Source organism: Palaemon carinicauda, chromosome 6, assembly GCF_036898095.1.
Source record: "Palaemon carinicauda isolate YSFRI2023 chromosome 6, ASM3689809v2, whole genome shotgun sequence".
Taxonomy (NCBI): Eukaryota; Metazoa; Arthropoda; class Malacostraca; order Decapoda; family Palaemonidae; genus Palaemon; species Palaemon carinicauda.
The window spans coordinates 121,920,250-121,937,749 of record NC_090730.1 but is presented as its reverse complement, the minus strand read 5'-3'; the positions used below and the strand labels follow the sequence as shown (position 1 = coordinate 121,937,749).

General features: G+C 35.3%; 1 protein-coding gene across 3 annotated transcripts in view; it reads left to right on the top strand.

Moving 5' to 3' along the window:
- Positions 1–17,500, top strand: part of LOC137642638 (organic cation transporter protein-like) — a 396,509-nt gene that overhangs the window by 94,742 nt on the left and 284,267 nt on the right. For all 3 annotated transcript variants that reach the window (XM_068375388.1, XM_068375389.1, XM_068375390.1), the window contains exon 3: positions 11,922–12,165. In XM_068375388.1, the coding sequence (XP_068231489.1) occupies positions 11,922–12,165 (244 nt within the window). The remainder of the gene's footprint in view (positions 1–11,921; positions 12,166–17,500) is intronic.

Here is a 17,500-nt window from a genome sequence, read left to right as displayed (position 1 = left end):
GTTCAACTGCAAATGTTTCTCTGTGCTCTTCTAAAAGCTTAGTTGTATTAAACCTAGGTATTCCATCCATCTTTCTTTTGGGTGTTTTCAGTTTTAATTTCAGTGTGGCAATGAGGAGCTGGTGATCACTACCAATATCTTCTCTTATATAGCTTCTTACATTCCTCAGAGTCCTCCTCTCTTTATTAATGGCAATGTGATCTATCTGTGTTTTGTAATTGCCATATGGTGAAGTCCATGTACACTTGTGAATGTTCTTGTGTTGAAAAAGAGTACCTCCAATTAAAAGATTTTTTGATGACCAGAAACTTATGAAATGTTCTCCCTTTTCATTTGCAACTTTGCTAAGACCCTCGACACCCATCACACACTCTATCCCTTGATTATTTCTTCCAACTTTAGCATTGAAGTCGCCAATCACAATTTTTTTATCTCTGTCTGGGTCTCATCTTTTACCCTCTGCAGGTCTTCATAGTATTCATCTTTCCTTTCTTCAGGAGAATCATTTGTTGGGACATAGCAAACTATAACACTCATATTGCCCTGTTTTGATTTGAACTTTGCTTGTAACAATCTACTGTTTACAGCTCTCACTCAGTTAATGCCTTTTCCGCTCTTTGTGCATCATCATTACTACCCTTTCTCTTTCAACTCTATTGATTTTCCTGAGTATATATATATATATATATATATATATATATATATATATATATATATATATATATATATTATAATGTATGGCTCCCGGGTCTGAGCACCCAAAATATACATTATGACTCCCGAAGTCTTGGCATTAAAAGATATACTATACTATGGCTCGTGACTGGGAACCAAACATATAATATTATAAATACTACTACTGTCAAGCTAATTAACCTCTCAAATTCCAAATTACCTCGTTTGCTTTTACATTAAATCTGTTACACTTTAAAACATTGATACCCAAATTCTGAGAATGTTAAATAACTCCCAGACAGCAATATATAAAACACTGAATATCCAAGGGTCTCTTAAGTACACTCAATACTAAACTTGGTTATTACCTTTAAGAATTATTATCACTTATTTAACTCTCACTGGGGTTCTTAGCAGGAATCGAGCGGAAACTAGTCTTAAATAGTGATGATTGGAATAATACATTCGTTAAAAAAAAAGAAAATATATTCTATATAAATTGCAACACTGAAAAGAATAAAAACATAATTAACTGGAAAAATATTAAGCCTGAACAAAACTTAGAATAAGACAAAAACGTTGCAATCTGAACTTATATAAGAACTTGGCTTGAACTATTATATCTGTATAAACCTTAATCTAGGAAAAGAAATAATGCAATGAAAATAATACAAAGGCTTGAAATAAGTCTGAAATAATACAAAGTTTCAATTTGACTCTCAATGAATATTAGTTAACCAGATCACTTTACAACCCTATCCTGCCTACAGGGCCATTTACAAAAATCGTTATACAATGTCATCTTTCACCCTAACACAATGAATTCAGTATTCACCTTTTAGTCTTGCGTGACACACAGTTTGCTGTGGGGCACAGATTCACTGAGGAGAGGACACACTAGAACGCACTGAACACTTCCAATAATGCACTGGGTTTCGTGTGGGATCTGTATGTCTGTCTGTCTCCTCTGACTCTAACCCATCCTTGGGTCACCTACATATCAAATTTTGGCTAAGTTCAGAAGCTTCCATATTATTTGGGAAGCGTAGCCTCTGCCTAAGGGCATCAGAGTTTCCAACTAGTTAAAAATGCCAAGATGCGTATCAGAGAGAGTTTCAGGTAACTTCTCAGATACGCAGCAATGCACCCGCGAGACAACTCTCCCAGCTAGCTCCGCCTACCTATTGTCCCCAAAATAAAAAAATAAGATAACATCCTCTCCCTGGCATTTCACGAACATTCGAAAAAAACGTGTTAAAGAATATTCCAAAGCACGTTCTGAAATTTTCTCTTTAACATGACGCAATTCATCATAAAATATAAAAGAACATTACCTAAGCCCTTGTTCTTATCTCGCATAAATACTACAAAACTTTCAAATAGACTACGTTAGACTTCTTAGCAAAAATATGTAAAATAAAAAGTTAATTCTTTAAAAATAATACATAAATTACATATTTTAACTTGAATAAGAAATATAATGAAATTCACGACGAAAGTCTTATGTAATTTACATAAAATACTTATATCTACATGAGAGGGGCTCATTTTATGGGCTGGATATCATCTCTTCAATGCACAAATGAAAAAAAAATATGTGAAATATGAATAAAATTATCAATAAATTACTATATTTACTCTACATTAGGCCAGCTTCGTAAGAATATACATTGCCTTGGTCTAAAATTTCCTCACTAATCCCCTTACAATGTGTTTCATTTAGGGCCAAGATATCCAAACTATATTTCATAAATTCTCTCTCCACTTTCTGTAACTTCCCAATCTGCTTCATGGTTCTAACATTCCAATCACTTATTTTCAATTTTTCATTAGTATTTATAAACCAGGAGATTCTTAGCACCCCGCTACTCTATGGACTGGGGGCCATTCTGTCATCTTCTCTTTCCATGGCTGACTAAATCCATAGAGGTTTCATTTGCTAGATACATCAATGGATAGCCAGTTCCTTGTGATGCCCAGTGCCTATCTAACTAAGGCAAGTAACTCCTGCCGGTCCATACTAATTCTAGCAAGATCAACCGCCAAGCTTCATGAGTAAAAGCCGAAGAGACAGTTTGTCCTTCGCCTTAAACCCAATCCATCACCCTGCTGCCAGTGACTTCATTGAGATTTAGGGGCATTTCCTCCACACCCAAAGCTCTCATTACTCCACCAAGTTGCTCATCCGCTTATACAAGTATAACCGTTGGCAAACATGGATTGCTAATATATATATATATATATATATATATATATATATATATATATATATATATATATATATTATATATGTGTATATATATGTATGTATATATATATATATATATATATATATATATATATATATATATATATATTATATATATATTATATATATATTTATGTATATATATTTATGTATGTGTGTATAATATATATATATATATATATATATATATATATATATATATATATATATATATATATATATATAGTGACAAATATTTAAGTGTTAGGTCCACAGGATACGGGAAATTAAAAGACCAGGTACCAAGCGCTTTTGTGTATTATGTAAACTTCTTCAGGGTACATATTGAATTAGAAAATAAAATCATATAAAAAAGAAACCTAACAAAACTAAAATGAAAGCCACATACAAGCCACATGTGTTTCATATAAGTATATCAAAGACATTGAAAATATTAAGGTTAAATGTGGTTTTTAAAAGTTCAGGAACAGTAAGGAATATCCTAATAAATAATGTTCCAAAATATGATAATGGTTCTATTTACATAACTATGTACTGAATGTGACTAGAAAATTTGGGTCAAACTGGATAACTGTTTGGTAAACGAATCAAACAACATCGTTATGCAGTTAGGACAGGACAAATGTCCAGTGCTCTGTTTGCCCACGTGAATGATTTTAACCACTGTATTGACTAGAAAAACTCCCCGGAGATCTTTTGTAAAAACCTATGAAAAGAAATATTATTGAATCTGCTTTTATTAAATATTTTGATAATCAAATTTTAAATCTTAGCTCTGGTCTTTTTAAACCAGACACTTAGTTCTATGATTGTTGCATTAATAGCATTTTATTATATAACGACAATTGTTTATTCATTTTTAACGAATAAGTATTTCTTACACACGTTGATGATGCTTTATTTGTTTGTGGCTTTCATTTCATTATTGTTCGTTTTTTGTATGATTTTATTTTTTAATTCACTTTGTACCCTGAAGAAGTGTACGTAATATACGAAAGCGCTTGATACCTGGTCTTTTACTTTCCCGTTTCCTGTGGATTTAACCATTAATTATTTGTCTCTATCTATCTATCTATCTATCTATTTATACATATATATCTATTTATATATATGATATATATATATATATACTATATATATATATATATATATGCATATATATACATATATATTATATATGTACGTACACACGTATATATATATATATATATATATATATATATATATATATATATATATATATATATATATATATAAACAGTATATATATATATGTATATATAATGTATATATATACATACATACATATATATATATATATATATATATATATATATATATATACAGTATATTTATATATATATATGTATATAATATATATGTATATACATACACACACCCGCGCACGTGCATATACATGCTTACATACTTCATCATCAGCCATAACTATATAGTCTACTGCAGGACAAAGGCCTCAGACATGTCACTGCACTTGCATCTATTTATGATCTTTCTATACCAGTTTATATATGCAAATTTTCTTAGTTTGTCAATCCATCATCTTCTTTTCCTTCTGCTGCTTCTTTTACAATCTCTAGGAATTAATTTTGTTAATCTTAATGTCTTTCTATTATCTGTCATTCTCATTATATGTCCTGCTGAATATCCTTTTCTTTAGTGTGCTCTTGTATCCATGTTGCTCTTTTACTGTCTCTTAATGTTATTCTCATCATTATTCTTTCTATAGCTCTTTGAGTTGTATCTAGCTTATGTTTTAAGGCTTTATTAAGGCTCCAAGTTTTTTTTATGCTAAGTTGATACTGGTAGGACCTTCTGATTAGATGTTCGTTTTTTGTATGATTTTATTTTTTAATTCACTTTGTACCCTGAAGAAGTGTACGTAATATACGAAAGCGCTTGATACCTGGTCTTGTACTTTCCTGTTTCCTGTGGATTTAACCCTTAAATATTTGTCTCTATCTATCTATTTATCTATCTATCTATCTATGTATCTATCTATCTATTTATATATAATATATACTGTATATATGTATATATATATAAATTGATAGATAGATAGACAGATAGATAGTAAATATATATATATATATATATATATATATATACATATATATTATATATGTACATACACACGTGTATATATATATATATATATATATATATATATATATATATATATATATATATAAAGTAGAACCTCGGTTTACGAACGACTCCGCTTACAAATTTTTCGGTTTACGAAGGGACTTTCTCTGAAAAATTCGTCTCGGTTAACGAATATTGTATCGGTTAACGAATTTAAATTTCCCTCCCACGCGCCGTTTTTTGTGGAAAAGTGTTAACGCCGCGCTTCCCGATCGCATTTTTCATGGAAATAACTTAACGACAGCATCTCACAATGGAGTCACGTGACTCCTCCCACGCATACCTACCACCCCCTAAACCCCTTTATTACCCCCTTCACTCGTTCATTATCTCAGTATCCGCCGTCTCGATAGCATACATACTTAGTGAATTCGTGGACGATTTCTTTGTGATTTTCACACGTGGTTTGTGATTTGTTTTATTTTCACTCATTTGTGATTACAGTACTGTACTGTGTATTATTGTGATAGACAATGGCTCCTAAGATGTCGAAGAAGGAAAGCAGTAAGAAGAAGCTGATGATAACGATCGAGATGAAGAAGGAGATCATCGAGAAGCATGACCAAGGCATGCGTGTGAAAGACATTGCTAGTTTTTTCAATCGCTCGCAGTCGACGATATGCACAATATTAAAGAAAAAAGAAGAAATAAAGGCCGCTAAAGTAGCTAAAGGTGTATCGTCGTTGTCAAAACAACGGCCACCTATTCTTGATGACGTAGAAAATTTATTAATGGTGTGGTTAAATGAGAAGCAGCTCGCAGGAGATTCAGTAAATGAGAACATGATTTGCGAGAAGGCAATAACCATTTACGAGGACTTGGTGAGAAGTGAGCCAGGAACATCAGCAGAAAAACAAAGTTTTAAGGCAAGCCGTGGTTGGTTTGAAAAATTCAAGAAGAGAACGGGTATCCATAGTGTTGTTCGGCATGGCGAGGGGGCCAGCGCCGATACGAAGGCAGCAGAGTCTTTTGTGAAAGAGTTCAAAAGGCTCGTGAACTCCGAGGACTACGTTTCCCAACAGGTGTTTAATTGCGATGAGACAGGCCTCTTTTGGAAGAAAATGGCCAGGAGGACCTATATCACGGCAGAAGAAAAGGCCCTTCCTGGCCATAAGCCCATGAAAGACCGTCTAACACTGCTGTTCTGTTCCAACGCCAGTGGGGATTGCAAAATTAAACCTCTCCTGGTGTATCACTCGGAGAATCCACGAGCCTTCAAGAAGAACAATGTGCAGAAGAAAAAGTTGCACGTCATGTGGCGTTCTAATACGAAGGCTTGGATGACAAGGATCTTCTTCGTTGAGTGGATGAACGAGGTTTTTGGTCCCGAAGTCAAGAGATACCTCCTGGAGAAGGACCTCCCACTCAAAGCCTTGCTGTTAATGGACAATGCTCCTGCCCATCCTCCAGCCATTGAAGAGGACATAGCGGAGGAATACAAGTTCATTAAGGTGAAGTTCCTACCCCCCAACACCACTCCAATACTCCAGCCCATGGATCAGCAAGTGATCTCAAATTTTAAAAAACTTTATACCAAAGCTATGTTCCAGCGCTGCTTTGAAGTAACAGAGGGCACCAACCTTACCCTCAGAGAGTTTTGGAAGGATCACTACTCCATCTACAACTGCTTGACTTTAATTGATAAAGCCTGGCAAGGAGTCACCAGGAGAACCCTCAATTCCGCCTGGAAGAAACTGTGGCCCGACACCATTGCAGAACGGGATTTCGAGGGGTTCGAACCCAACCAGGAGGAAGCAGTTGACGAGGATATTGTGTCCTTGGGCAAGGCAAAGGGGCTGGAGGTGGACACGGATGACATCAACGACCTCCTGCAGGAGCATAAGGAGCAGCTGACCACCGAGGAGCTGAAGGACCTGCACGAGCAGCAGCAAAGAGAGGTAATAAGAGGAAATCTCATCTGAGGAGGAGGGAGGCACTGCAAAATCACTGTCTTCAAGTGAGATAAAAGATTTTTTAAAGAAGTGGAAAGACGTGAAAAGTTTTCTTGAGGAAAATGTCCCGAATAAGGCTGAAACAGACCGTGCAATAAATTTATTAGTCGATAATGGGGTGGGTCACTTCTATAAAATTTTAAAGAACAGACAAAAGCAGGTGTCTATTGAAAAATATCTTGCGAAGGGGGAGAAAAGAACTGTGAAAGACGACGACCAAGAATCTCGCAAACGCAAAACCAGTGATAGTGAACGCCATTCTCGCGAGAGAACTCCAGTCAACGTTCCTGAAGTTCTCATAGAGGGAGATTCTCCCTCCAAGCAGTAACCCCCTCCTCCTCCTTCCCCTCCTCTCGTCTCCATCAAGCCAGCAGCGACACTCCTCTAAGGTAAAGTTCAGGTTTACTGTGCATGCATATCCATATTTTCATCATTAAATGACTGCAATACTTTAATAATTTTGTGTAGAGTACAGTAGAGTACTGTATGTGTAAGGAAAAATTTGTGAAAATTGGTTTTTGTAGATGGGTTGAACTAATTATTTCAATTTTATAACATTCTTATGGGGAAATTCGTTTCGCGATACGAATTTTTCTGTTTACGAGTTCGCATTAGGAACGAATTAAATTCGTAAACCGAGGTTCTACTGTAAAGTATATATATATATATATATATATATATATATATATATATATATATATATATATATATATATATATATATGTATATATATATATGTATATATATATATATATATATATATATATATATATATATATATATATATATACATATATACATATATATAATGTATATATATACATACACACACACACACACACATATATATATATATATATATATATATATATGTATATGTATATACATACACACTGACACACACACGCGCACGCGCATATACATGCTTACATAATTCATCATCAGCCATAACTATATAGTCTACTGCAGGGCAAAGGCCTCAGACATGTCACTGCACTTGCATCTATTTATGATCTTGATATGCCAGTTTATATAAGCAAATTTTCTTAGTTTGTTAATCCATCATCTTCTTTTCCTTCTGCTGCTTCTTTTACAATCTCTAGGAACTAATTTTGTTATTCTTAATGTCCATCTATTTGTCATTCTCATTATATGTCCTGCTGAATATCCTTTTCTTTAGTGTGCTCTTGTATCCATGTTGCTCTTTTACTGTCTCTTAATGTTATTCCCATCATTATTCTTTCTATAGCTCTTTGAGTTGTATCTAGCTTATGTTTTAAGGCTTTATTAAGGCTCCAAGTTTTTTTTATGCTAAGTTGATACTGGTAGGACCTTCTGATTAGATACTTTTTCTTTTTAGAGAAAGTAGCATTTGCTTTTCATGATCTCATTTTGTTAACCGAAAGTTCTCCATCCCATGCTTATACTTCTTATGATTTTGGTCTCATGTCCTGGGGAAACACTTGCTGTTTGTCTTAAGTACATTAATTCATTAACAATTTCTAAAGGTTCATCCATAACCATTAATTGACTTAGAATAGTTTTCAAATTAACCTATTAATGTTATCAAATAAACTAGTAAACTTTCTAGTTAGCAAGATATTATCTAGTTGAGTTATCTTGTTAATTATCTAGTTAATTATAGAAGTATATAAAACTAAACTAGTTTTTTTTAATCACCTAGTTAAAAATTCTATACCACCTTAAAAAAAAGTGAAAAAATAGATTTCACTATATATTAGATATAACTGTATTAAAATAAATTTGGTAGTATAACAAATACAATTTTTTTATCAATATTTACTTGAAGATGAATCTGTCATTTACTTTACTTGGCATTCAAACAAAAGTTAAGAATTGAAGATTTTATTGGAGAAAATATAAAATATGAAAATGTCAATAAAAGAATTAAGATTGTAGCATCATTATTCACTTAAAGATTATGAGTGATGGTTGTAAGATATTCTGACACAGCATTGACATCATCTGTATCAAAAATACTTTTCTGTCTTTGGTTTAGGATTGCATATTTTGTTGTATTTTTTCTTACATCTCGGCCATGTTGCATATGCTTTAAAGTCATTTCAGTGCTGGCTTGCTCCATATGATATTTTCTTGAAAGCATGTCCTTTGTTGGATGGCAGATCATTACTCTTTTATGAAATGCATTATGTCAACATTCAGTGGAGTTAATGGTTCTTGGTAAATCGTTTGCAAATATTGTAAACTGACGACAAGTCAATTTAAAACACTGGCTTTCTTCTCCCTCCCCTTTGAACGATTCCCAACCATGTAGCTACAAAATATTGTAGAAATTCTATTAAAATTTCTTGTTTCTTAATCAAAAGACCCATTAAATTATTGAACAAAGCACAACCTTCACAGGTAGGAACAAACGCAAGAGCTTGTATTTGCTTTATGATAAGAGCATTATTGTACTTATTATACCATATCTGCAACCCAACAGCTTGGATTTATCTCCATGAATACTGCTCAAAGTGAAAGAAACATCCATAAATTGTTGTTTCCGGGAAAATTCTCCTCACCTTATTGATGGCTGAACATTTAAAATCAGCATTGATTGAAGCAAGATTTTCCTTTTGACATTTTGTCAGTTCGACAGTTTGTCCATTCAAAACTTTATCCATTCAACACTGTCCATTTGACACTCTGTCCTTCTACACTCTGTCCTTCGACACTGACCGCGCATGCCACAGACATAGCTGAGAAGTGATAGGTGCTCAGCTGATCAATGGAAGGAGCGCATCTGCTTTTCAACTTATCAGAAATGCTTGCAGCATTTTTACTTTGCAAGTTTTCGTAAGGGCTGGGTAGAGCACTTGGTAGTGATAATGGCCAATAACACTTCCATTCATGTCCAAAGTTACAAATGGTTCCTGTTCACAAACCCATCTCAAGCAGGTGCAATCATGTGAGTAGAAGACATAATGCAGCTACGCAAGGTTTTACAAGTTAAGTGCACTGTTCGAACAACCATGCTCTGTCGACAGAATCCCATATTAAGTCTTTAGGCTATCCCTACATCATTGTGTGGCAGAATGGCTGGCAAAGTTCGAAGATGCCTTCCAACATAGCATTCACCCCTTTCCATCCTTTTTCCACTTTTCTACGGTTCCTGAATAGTCGGTGGCAGACATTAGGATTCAGAAGGTTCCTGATTGCTCCCAAGCAGCCATATGCCAAATGATACCCTGGGTTGCTGTTTATCTCTCTTCTTTCATTAGGGAAGCTCCCCCATTTCTGCCATAAAGTTACCGCTCCGTCCCCAATCCAAGTATTCAACTTGGATTCAAACATGGACTCATCATGAGAATCAACAAGACTCTGAGGAATTGGGGAGGGGACGGTCTTCACCTAGAGTGCTCAAACCACTTGTATCATTTTCACAAGTTCGGATTTACTTGAAATTAGTTTAGCATATCTTTTTTTATGTCACGAGCCATTCTATACATTAGAAGTTCTCCATCGCCTTGATTCATCAGTTCATGCAAGGACCTAGAATCCTAGCAGCCCTAACTTCAGTTCCTCTTCCTCTCTTCCTTATAAAGATACTATATGTAACTTCCTGGGACAAAAATAACTTATCATCCTGTTCTATTGTGGGTTGATTTGGTTAGTTAGACACCATGACTCTTACTTTTGTATGGAAGGGATAAGAGATACTAAAATGCTCTTTTGTTCAGGCTTCGTGGAATAATTGGACATTCGCTCCTACGAGAGGACCACCCTGGATGCAATCAAACAAAGCCAGAATATCAGATCTACCTTTAGCCTTCAGGAAGAATCTGTCAGTAACACAAATGCTAAAGGCTGGATTCTGGAAAAGAGGTAACTTTTACAGCCCACTATTCATGGGACTTGTGGTAGTTGCTCATTAGGTTATGTAGCTTATTGGCTCCTTACAGGACAAGAAGCATCTCATTTGAGATAAAGGTTGCGATGTTAGCTTAGGACATGAGATGGAGTGTCGTAACCTTTTTCTCTTTTACTTCCCCTCCCTTGGGGGATGGGGGGGGGGGCAAATGGTCGTTCCTTTATTTGCTGGATTGGACGTTGATGTGGGTGAGCTTCCATACTGAGCAACTGTACTATACATGTCAGTTACAAAGTATTTCCCATATCTCGTAATGGATAGATATAGCATACATTACACCTGATTATCCATACATTATGACATCATATCTGTACGAGGCTATAGATTTTTCTCAACCATCTGTCAGGTAACAGAAACCAAGTTCAGCCGACGAGAATCTATTCTCAAGTGTTTGGAGGTGGTAGGAATAAATACTCTGCACCTTTATCAGGCCTGAGTCCATTGACATCCTAGGATTTTAACCCCTCCCCCCATGTGGTTACAGGGGCTTCCCCCTTAAGAATAAGTCTTCCATTAAAGAAGGCATGTTTGTATTTTTGTAGGAACGAATAATTTTTTAAAGAGAAGTAATTTGTATTTTTTAACCACAAAACTGAATGCTTTAAGTTTCACTTCCTGCCTCAACCATCCTGTAAGTCTTAGTTAAAGATCAAAGTGGCTACTCAGAGTAAAGATTGGGGTTAGACTTCCCCGCCAGCTGCCAGTAACTACCGACAATTCATTTTAGAATTTGTCTGCCGTGTTCCAGCCAAGTTGAAAACATACTCCTTTTAAAGTACTCAGGCTTGAATAGGAAAAATAAGTTACTGATACTTCTAAAATGTGCTATTTTTTTCAAATGATGGCCACAAATAAAGTAAAAAATTAGCACTGGTTGATTATTTTTTGCAATGTACAGTAATTTGATTCATTTGTGTCAACATCCCATCACAGTTATTTTTTATTTATTTAGACGTAAAACTATGATAAAGTTTATTATTTACAGATGTGCAATCCCTGGTTGTGACAATGCAACATATCCTAATTATGCCAGTACTTTTGTCAACTTCACCATCCCATACCTAAAAAACGGCAAAGACTTGGATCAGTGTCACCATTATGTTCGACTAAATTCAAGTGTAGCTCCAATTACCTGTTCTAAAGATGATTTTAATAGTACTGTGCTAGACACCTGCAAGGATGGAAGTGTCTTTGATAACTCAGTTTATCTATCAACAATTGTTAGTGAGGTTGGTATTGTAAGTTTTTTTACCCATTGAAATCTTCATGTTATAAAATTATATTTGTTCCTACACAGATGCATACCCTTGTCCTTTAATAGGAATATGGTTTCAGTGAAGCTGGGAACTCTTCTGTTGAAATTCATTATGGGGTGTCTGTAGTTACTGGTTGGTAACTGGGGAAGCTCCGCCCTCCTGCCAGTTCACTGAGTAGTCACTTTGACTTCAGCTGCTGAGTAGTGCTGACATTATTTTCGTGTTCTAAATTTGGCTTCTTTTATTTTCTTTTTCAATATGGTTTGATTACTGTTTGCTGTTGTGTGGGGAAATCACAAGTAGACATGGGATCTTACAAATGATAACCGGCTGTCAGTGTAGAACCTTCATGAGCAAGGTATCTGTGGATCACCATCCCTTCTTGTAAACAAGCAGTCATCCCCCTGTGAGGAGTGGTCATTCTCCCAATGGTAAGAGGAGGAAGAAGGAGTCCAAGCAGCATTCTTTGCCTTCAGTATCTTCCTCTAAATATAAGAAATCTACTACAGTATACCTTTCCTTTTCACGCCTGGTACTCTGGCTTCTTATCCTTGCCTGTTGCTCTCCGCTTTGGGGAAGGCACAGAAGAATGAAGACATTGGTCTAACCCTATGGAAAGCCCAGTGAGACAGTGTTATCTGCTTCCACTAGAAAAGCAAGTATTGCTCTCTTTAGGGATCAATACCCTTAGCTGGCTCTTCACTTAAAAAAAGTTTACTAATAGAGTACAGTATCGTATTTTATAGTGGAAAGGTCACTTATGTGAGTTTTCTAGTGCCCATGTTGAACTCAGCTGTAAAGAAGGAACGTCATTGGTTCATATAAAGTATAATAGATAATACTTTACAAGTGTTTCTCATAATTCCAGTCCAGATAACTAATAATCAATCAATCATAATTCCAGAAAATCTCTAATTACTAAACATTATTAACAATGTAGGTATTTTGATATTAGATATGTAGGAAATAAAGTGCTAATTGATGAAAGAAATTTATGTGTAGGCCTATGATCATGTTATTGCTTCAAAATGGAAGATTTTGATGGGCATATCTCTTATTCAGAGAGTCCTCCTTCAAATGGTGGGTGCAGGAAGTTATACAAACAAATGGTTGATTCGTACTTAGTTAATACGGTACTATGTGATGTTATATTTTAAGAAATTTTATGTATGTATGTACATGTCTATGTATGTATGAGGTCAATCTGTTTCTATTATAAATCGGGGGAGGCAATGATGACGCACCTAACGATGATGCCTTAAGGATGCTGTGGACATCTTAGGTCTGGAGAGTGTTTTGTCAAAAGACTTTTGCAAGCCCTTAAACTTTTGAGGCAAAGTCCTATCCTGCAGACCCATCATCTTCTACCATACCAGTAGGAAGATAGGGTTCCCATGCACTGCTGTGGTACATTTTTTAACCTGCATTTTTACATTCCCTAGTTGTGTGGTAATGGAATTTCCTTTATTCCAAATCCAAAAAATGTCTCGTGGGTCGTTTAGCCTTTTTCTTTTTTTTTTTGTGTCCACCATCTTGGATTTCTTTGGATGCAAAAGGTAGGGGTAGGGGCAATATAAAGGCCATTTTAACATAGAAAGAAATTGATAACAGGTACAAATTACCTATCATTGGACAGTTTACAGCGTTCAGAATTACAAATAATTCATTAATTACTCAATTAGGGCATCGATGACATCATCGTGGGTCAAAAGATCAAGTTAAAGACCCAAAGGTAAAGAATTACACCATTTTTCTTTGTTATTTGCCCTGTACCTCTATAACTAACACTTAGTTTCAAATTTGCAGGGGAGAAATTATACATATCTTGGACATTTTTTAAACTACTATAATTCATGGAACCTTTGTACAACCTCATTACACATCTTTGTAAAAATACATGAATTATTGAAAAAAGAAATGGATTTTTGTAATGAGTTTTATTGTGAAATTGCAATTAGACATATCTTGTTTCTCTGCCTCTTTTTAATGGTAAAAAGGCTTTACATGCTCCAAAGGGTCCTTGAATACAGTCCCTGTATCATTGCCTTGCTACTTTCTCTTCCACTCATTCTTATAGTTGATTGATGATCAAATATATTACATAGGGCTTGAAGTAACACGAGTTGAACATAATGCGCAGACCCACAACTAGTTAATATTGAAACTTTATGACTGCCAAAAGTCTCATGTTCATATTTTGATCTAGCCTTCATAATCACTGAGATGATCTTCATAATCACTATTCTGGCTATACTGTTCTTCCTCAATGTCGTCATCACACTGTTCCATCTCCTCTGTACTCTTCTCAGCTAAGTCTATCACGGACTCAGGGTGGAGGGACGTACTGGCCCACATGACCACACTGGCTCCATAATGCCCTCATTATTTTTCCCAACCTTTTCCAGGATCATATGGCTTTGGAGACTAGAATATTGGAATATTTGCTCGCTTGTAGATAGCAAGGCGATGGTTCACACGACCAATGTGCGGGATATTTACTTACTTTGATGGCTGCTTTTCTGGTCCCATACAGCAGGGGAACCCCACTCTCTACAGGACCTCCACTGTCGTTTTACCTTGTTCGTTCACTGTATTTATCTTTTCAAGTGACACATTGTTCATTTACTGTTAAATCGTCACTGTCAAAAGACTCATGAAATAAGAAAGTCTTCAGTTTCCTCTTGAAAGCCTTAATGTTTTCAATCATTTGAATGTTTCGTAGGAGCTTATTATATAGTCTCGGGGACGCATTTTCAAAGGCTCTGGAGCCCAAAGTGGATATAAATCTAGGTTCCAACAGTTTGAAGCCATCAGTAACTATTCTCGTGTCTACAAGATTTGTTGGCTGCGCAACATGTAGCAATTCTTTTAAGTATTTAGACGACCGGTTCTGATAACTTGGTGGGTTATTGTACATATTTTAAATTCAATTCTCGCTTTAATCGCCAGCCACTGTAAATCAATTAGTAAATCAATTAGGGGTGATCCTTTCTCTAGTGGGACACCTTTTATCAGTCTTGCTCCTCTGTTTATTATGTTTTGTAATATCTTAAGTTGGACTTATGGTAAATTGTAGTAGATAGAGTTGCTGTAGTCAATCCTGGTAATAACACAGTTTATCACAAGTTTCTTAACAGAATTTTCGTCCAGGTACTTTTTTTTATAAACAATATTTCTTAGATGATAACCAGCAGTTTTTATTACATTATTTATTTGGGCATTTAGAGACAGGTTACAGTCAAGAAATACACCTAGATTTCGAACTTTACTAGATATCGGCACCAAGTCATTATTTATGTTCATTTGAATATCACCTAAGTTTCTCACGCTGTTTCTCTTGCCCACCACCATGAATTCAGTTTTGTTCTCATTTAATTTCAGTTGTTTAAATGTCATCAATTCTCTAACACTCAAGGATTCAGTTTTAGAGTTTCAGTAGTGTCATGTATTTCATTTATGGAGAAGTAAAATTGTGTGTCATCTGCAAATAGTTTAAACTTCACGCCATGCCTTTGTAGCATTTTCGATAGACCAATGGTATAGATGCAGAATAAGATTGGGCCAAGTACACTCGCCTGGGGTACCCCTCTGTTTAAGGGTTCATATGATGAATTAGAGTTTCCAATTTGTACACAGTAATTTCTACCAACCAAGTAGTCTTTTACGTATTCAAAAGCTTGATCTTCAACGCTGATGGACCGTAGTTCATTTAGTAGCAGTTCTTGCACAACTGCATCAAAAGCAGCACTGAGATCGAGCAATATTATAATACCACATTTATTTTCATCCATCATTTCTAGCATATCATTTACAACAGAGCAGATGGCTGTCTCCGTAGAGTATAGTTTTCTGTAAGCAGATTGGTTGTCAGGCAAAGCTTCTATTACTTCTAAGTGGCTGACTAGTTGTTCAAGAATTACATATTCAAGCACTTTTGAGACAAAGGATAGATTTGAAATAGGTCTATATGAGCTTAATTCCTGGTAGTCCAGTGCATTTTTCAGAAATGGTGTGACTATAGCCATTTTCTCAGATTTAGGAATCTTACATTCATCAATGCTTGCATTTGCTATTCTCATTATTATTTCGGCTAGACTAGAAAAGTCTCTCTCTCCAATTACTTCAGATATTGGCATAGGATCGATCGTGCAGTTTGTTTTCTTTGCTCTCTTGATAATTCTGGTGATGTCATCTTGTGTTATGTTGTTAAATCGTATTAATTTTGTCTGTGTGCCTGGTGTATCATTAATCTGATGTTGAGTATTTACAAATGATCTGGTTATGTTTTCAATTTTGTTTTCAAAAGAACACTAGAAAATTATTTGCTAGTTCCTGGTCACTGTATCCATCTGGTAGCTTCTTCTCTTTTACATTTCCCATTATACCATTCAGGAGACGATATAACTTATTTATATCTGTTGCTGCTTCGAGGATCTTTCTCTTATAGTATTCACTTTTTTTTCCTTCTTAGTAGGTAGTTATATTGACACGCAGCAGTTTTGTATTCTACCCAAGTACTTTCAGTTTTTAACATATTCCACTTTCTTTCTTTACGTCTTTTTTCCCTCTTTTTTACCAAAGTCTCTCCATCAAACCAAGGAGATTGGTCTATTACGGTTATAGTCTTTTCCATCAGTGGGTACATGGTATCATATTCACTTTTACTCACTTTATTGTAAGGTTGTCTTGGTAAGGTGGCAATTGGGAGAGGTTAATCTTAAATTTCGTTGTCAGTTGCTCATCTTTTCCAACCGTTTTCCTTAACATGATTCCATGTACAGTGTCAAGTTGTCAATAGATTTCTGTTTGCAATAGCCATTCATAAAAAATGTAAATACCTCAATGTCACCCAGTTAGTGATGTCTACATCCTCCTCTTCACTGAAGCACTCTATCAACAATTGCTCCATTGCTTCTCACTTACAATCTTGAGACAGAACAGAGCTTTTGCACATACTTTCCATTTTAGCACATTCCTAAGGCAGCCCTTGGTTACAAGTCTATCCTCGAGGAGGATTTCAGAGTACCATAACCAATGCATTTATGACCAGTCAACATGCCTACATAGTTCATCACAGTTTTAGAATGCCCTGGAGTTGCCACATGGTTCTTTTATTCTTCTGGAAATTTCCAAATTAAGGGTAGGTCTTTCTTGCAACTACCAAGGTCATAAATACAGAGAACATACCTCTGTCAACCTCTAATGTGGCATCTTCTAATCATTTCAACCACTCCCTGATGATAGAATATTGTTAGTGTTTAAATAGTCAATAGTCAACTTTTGAGATGGATTTTGCCAACAGCTGAAA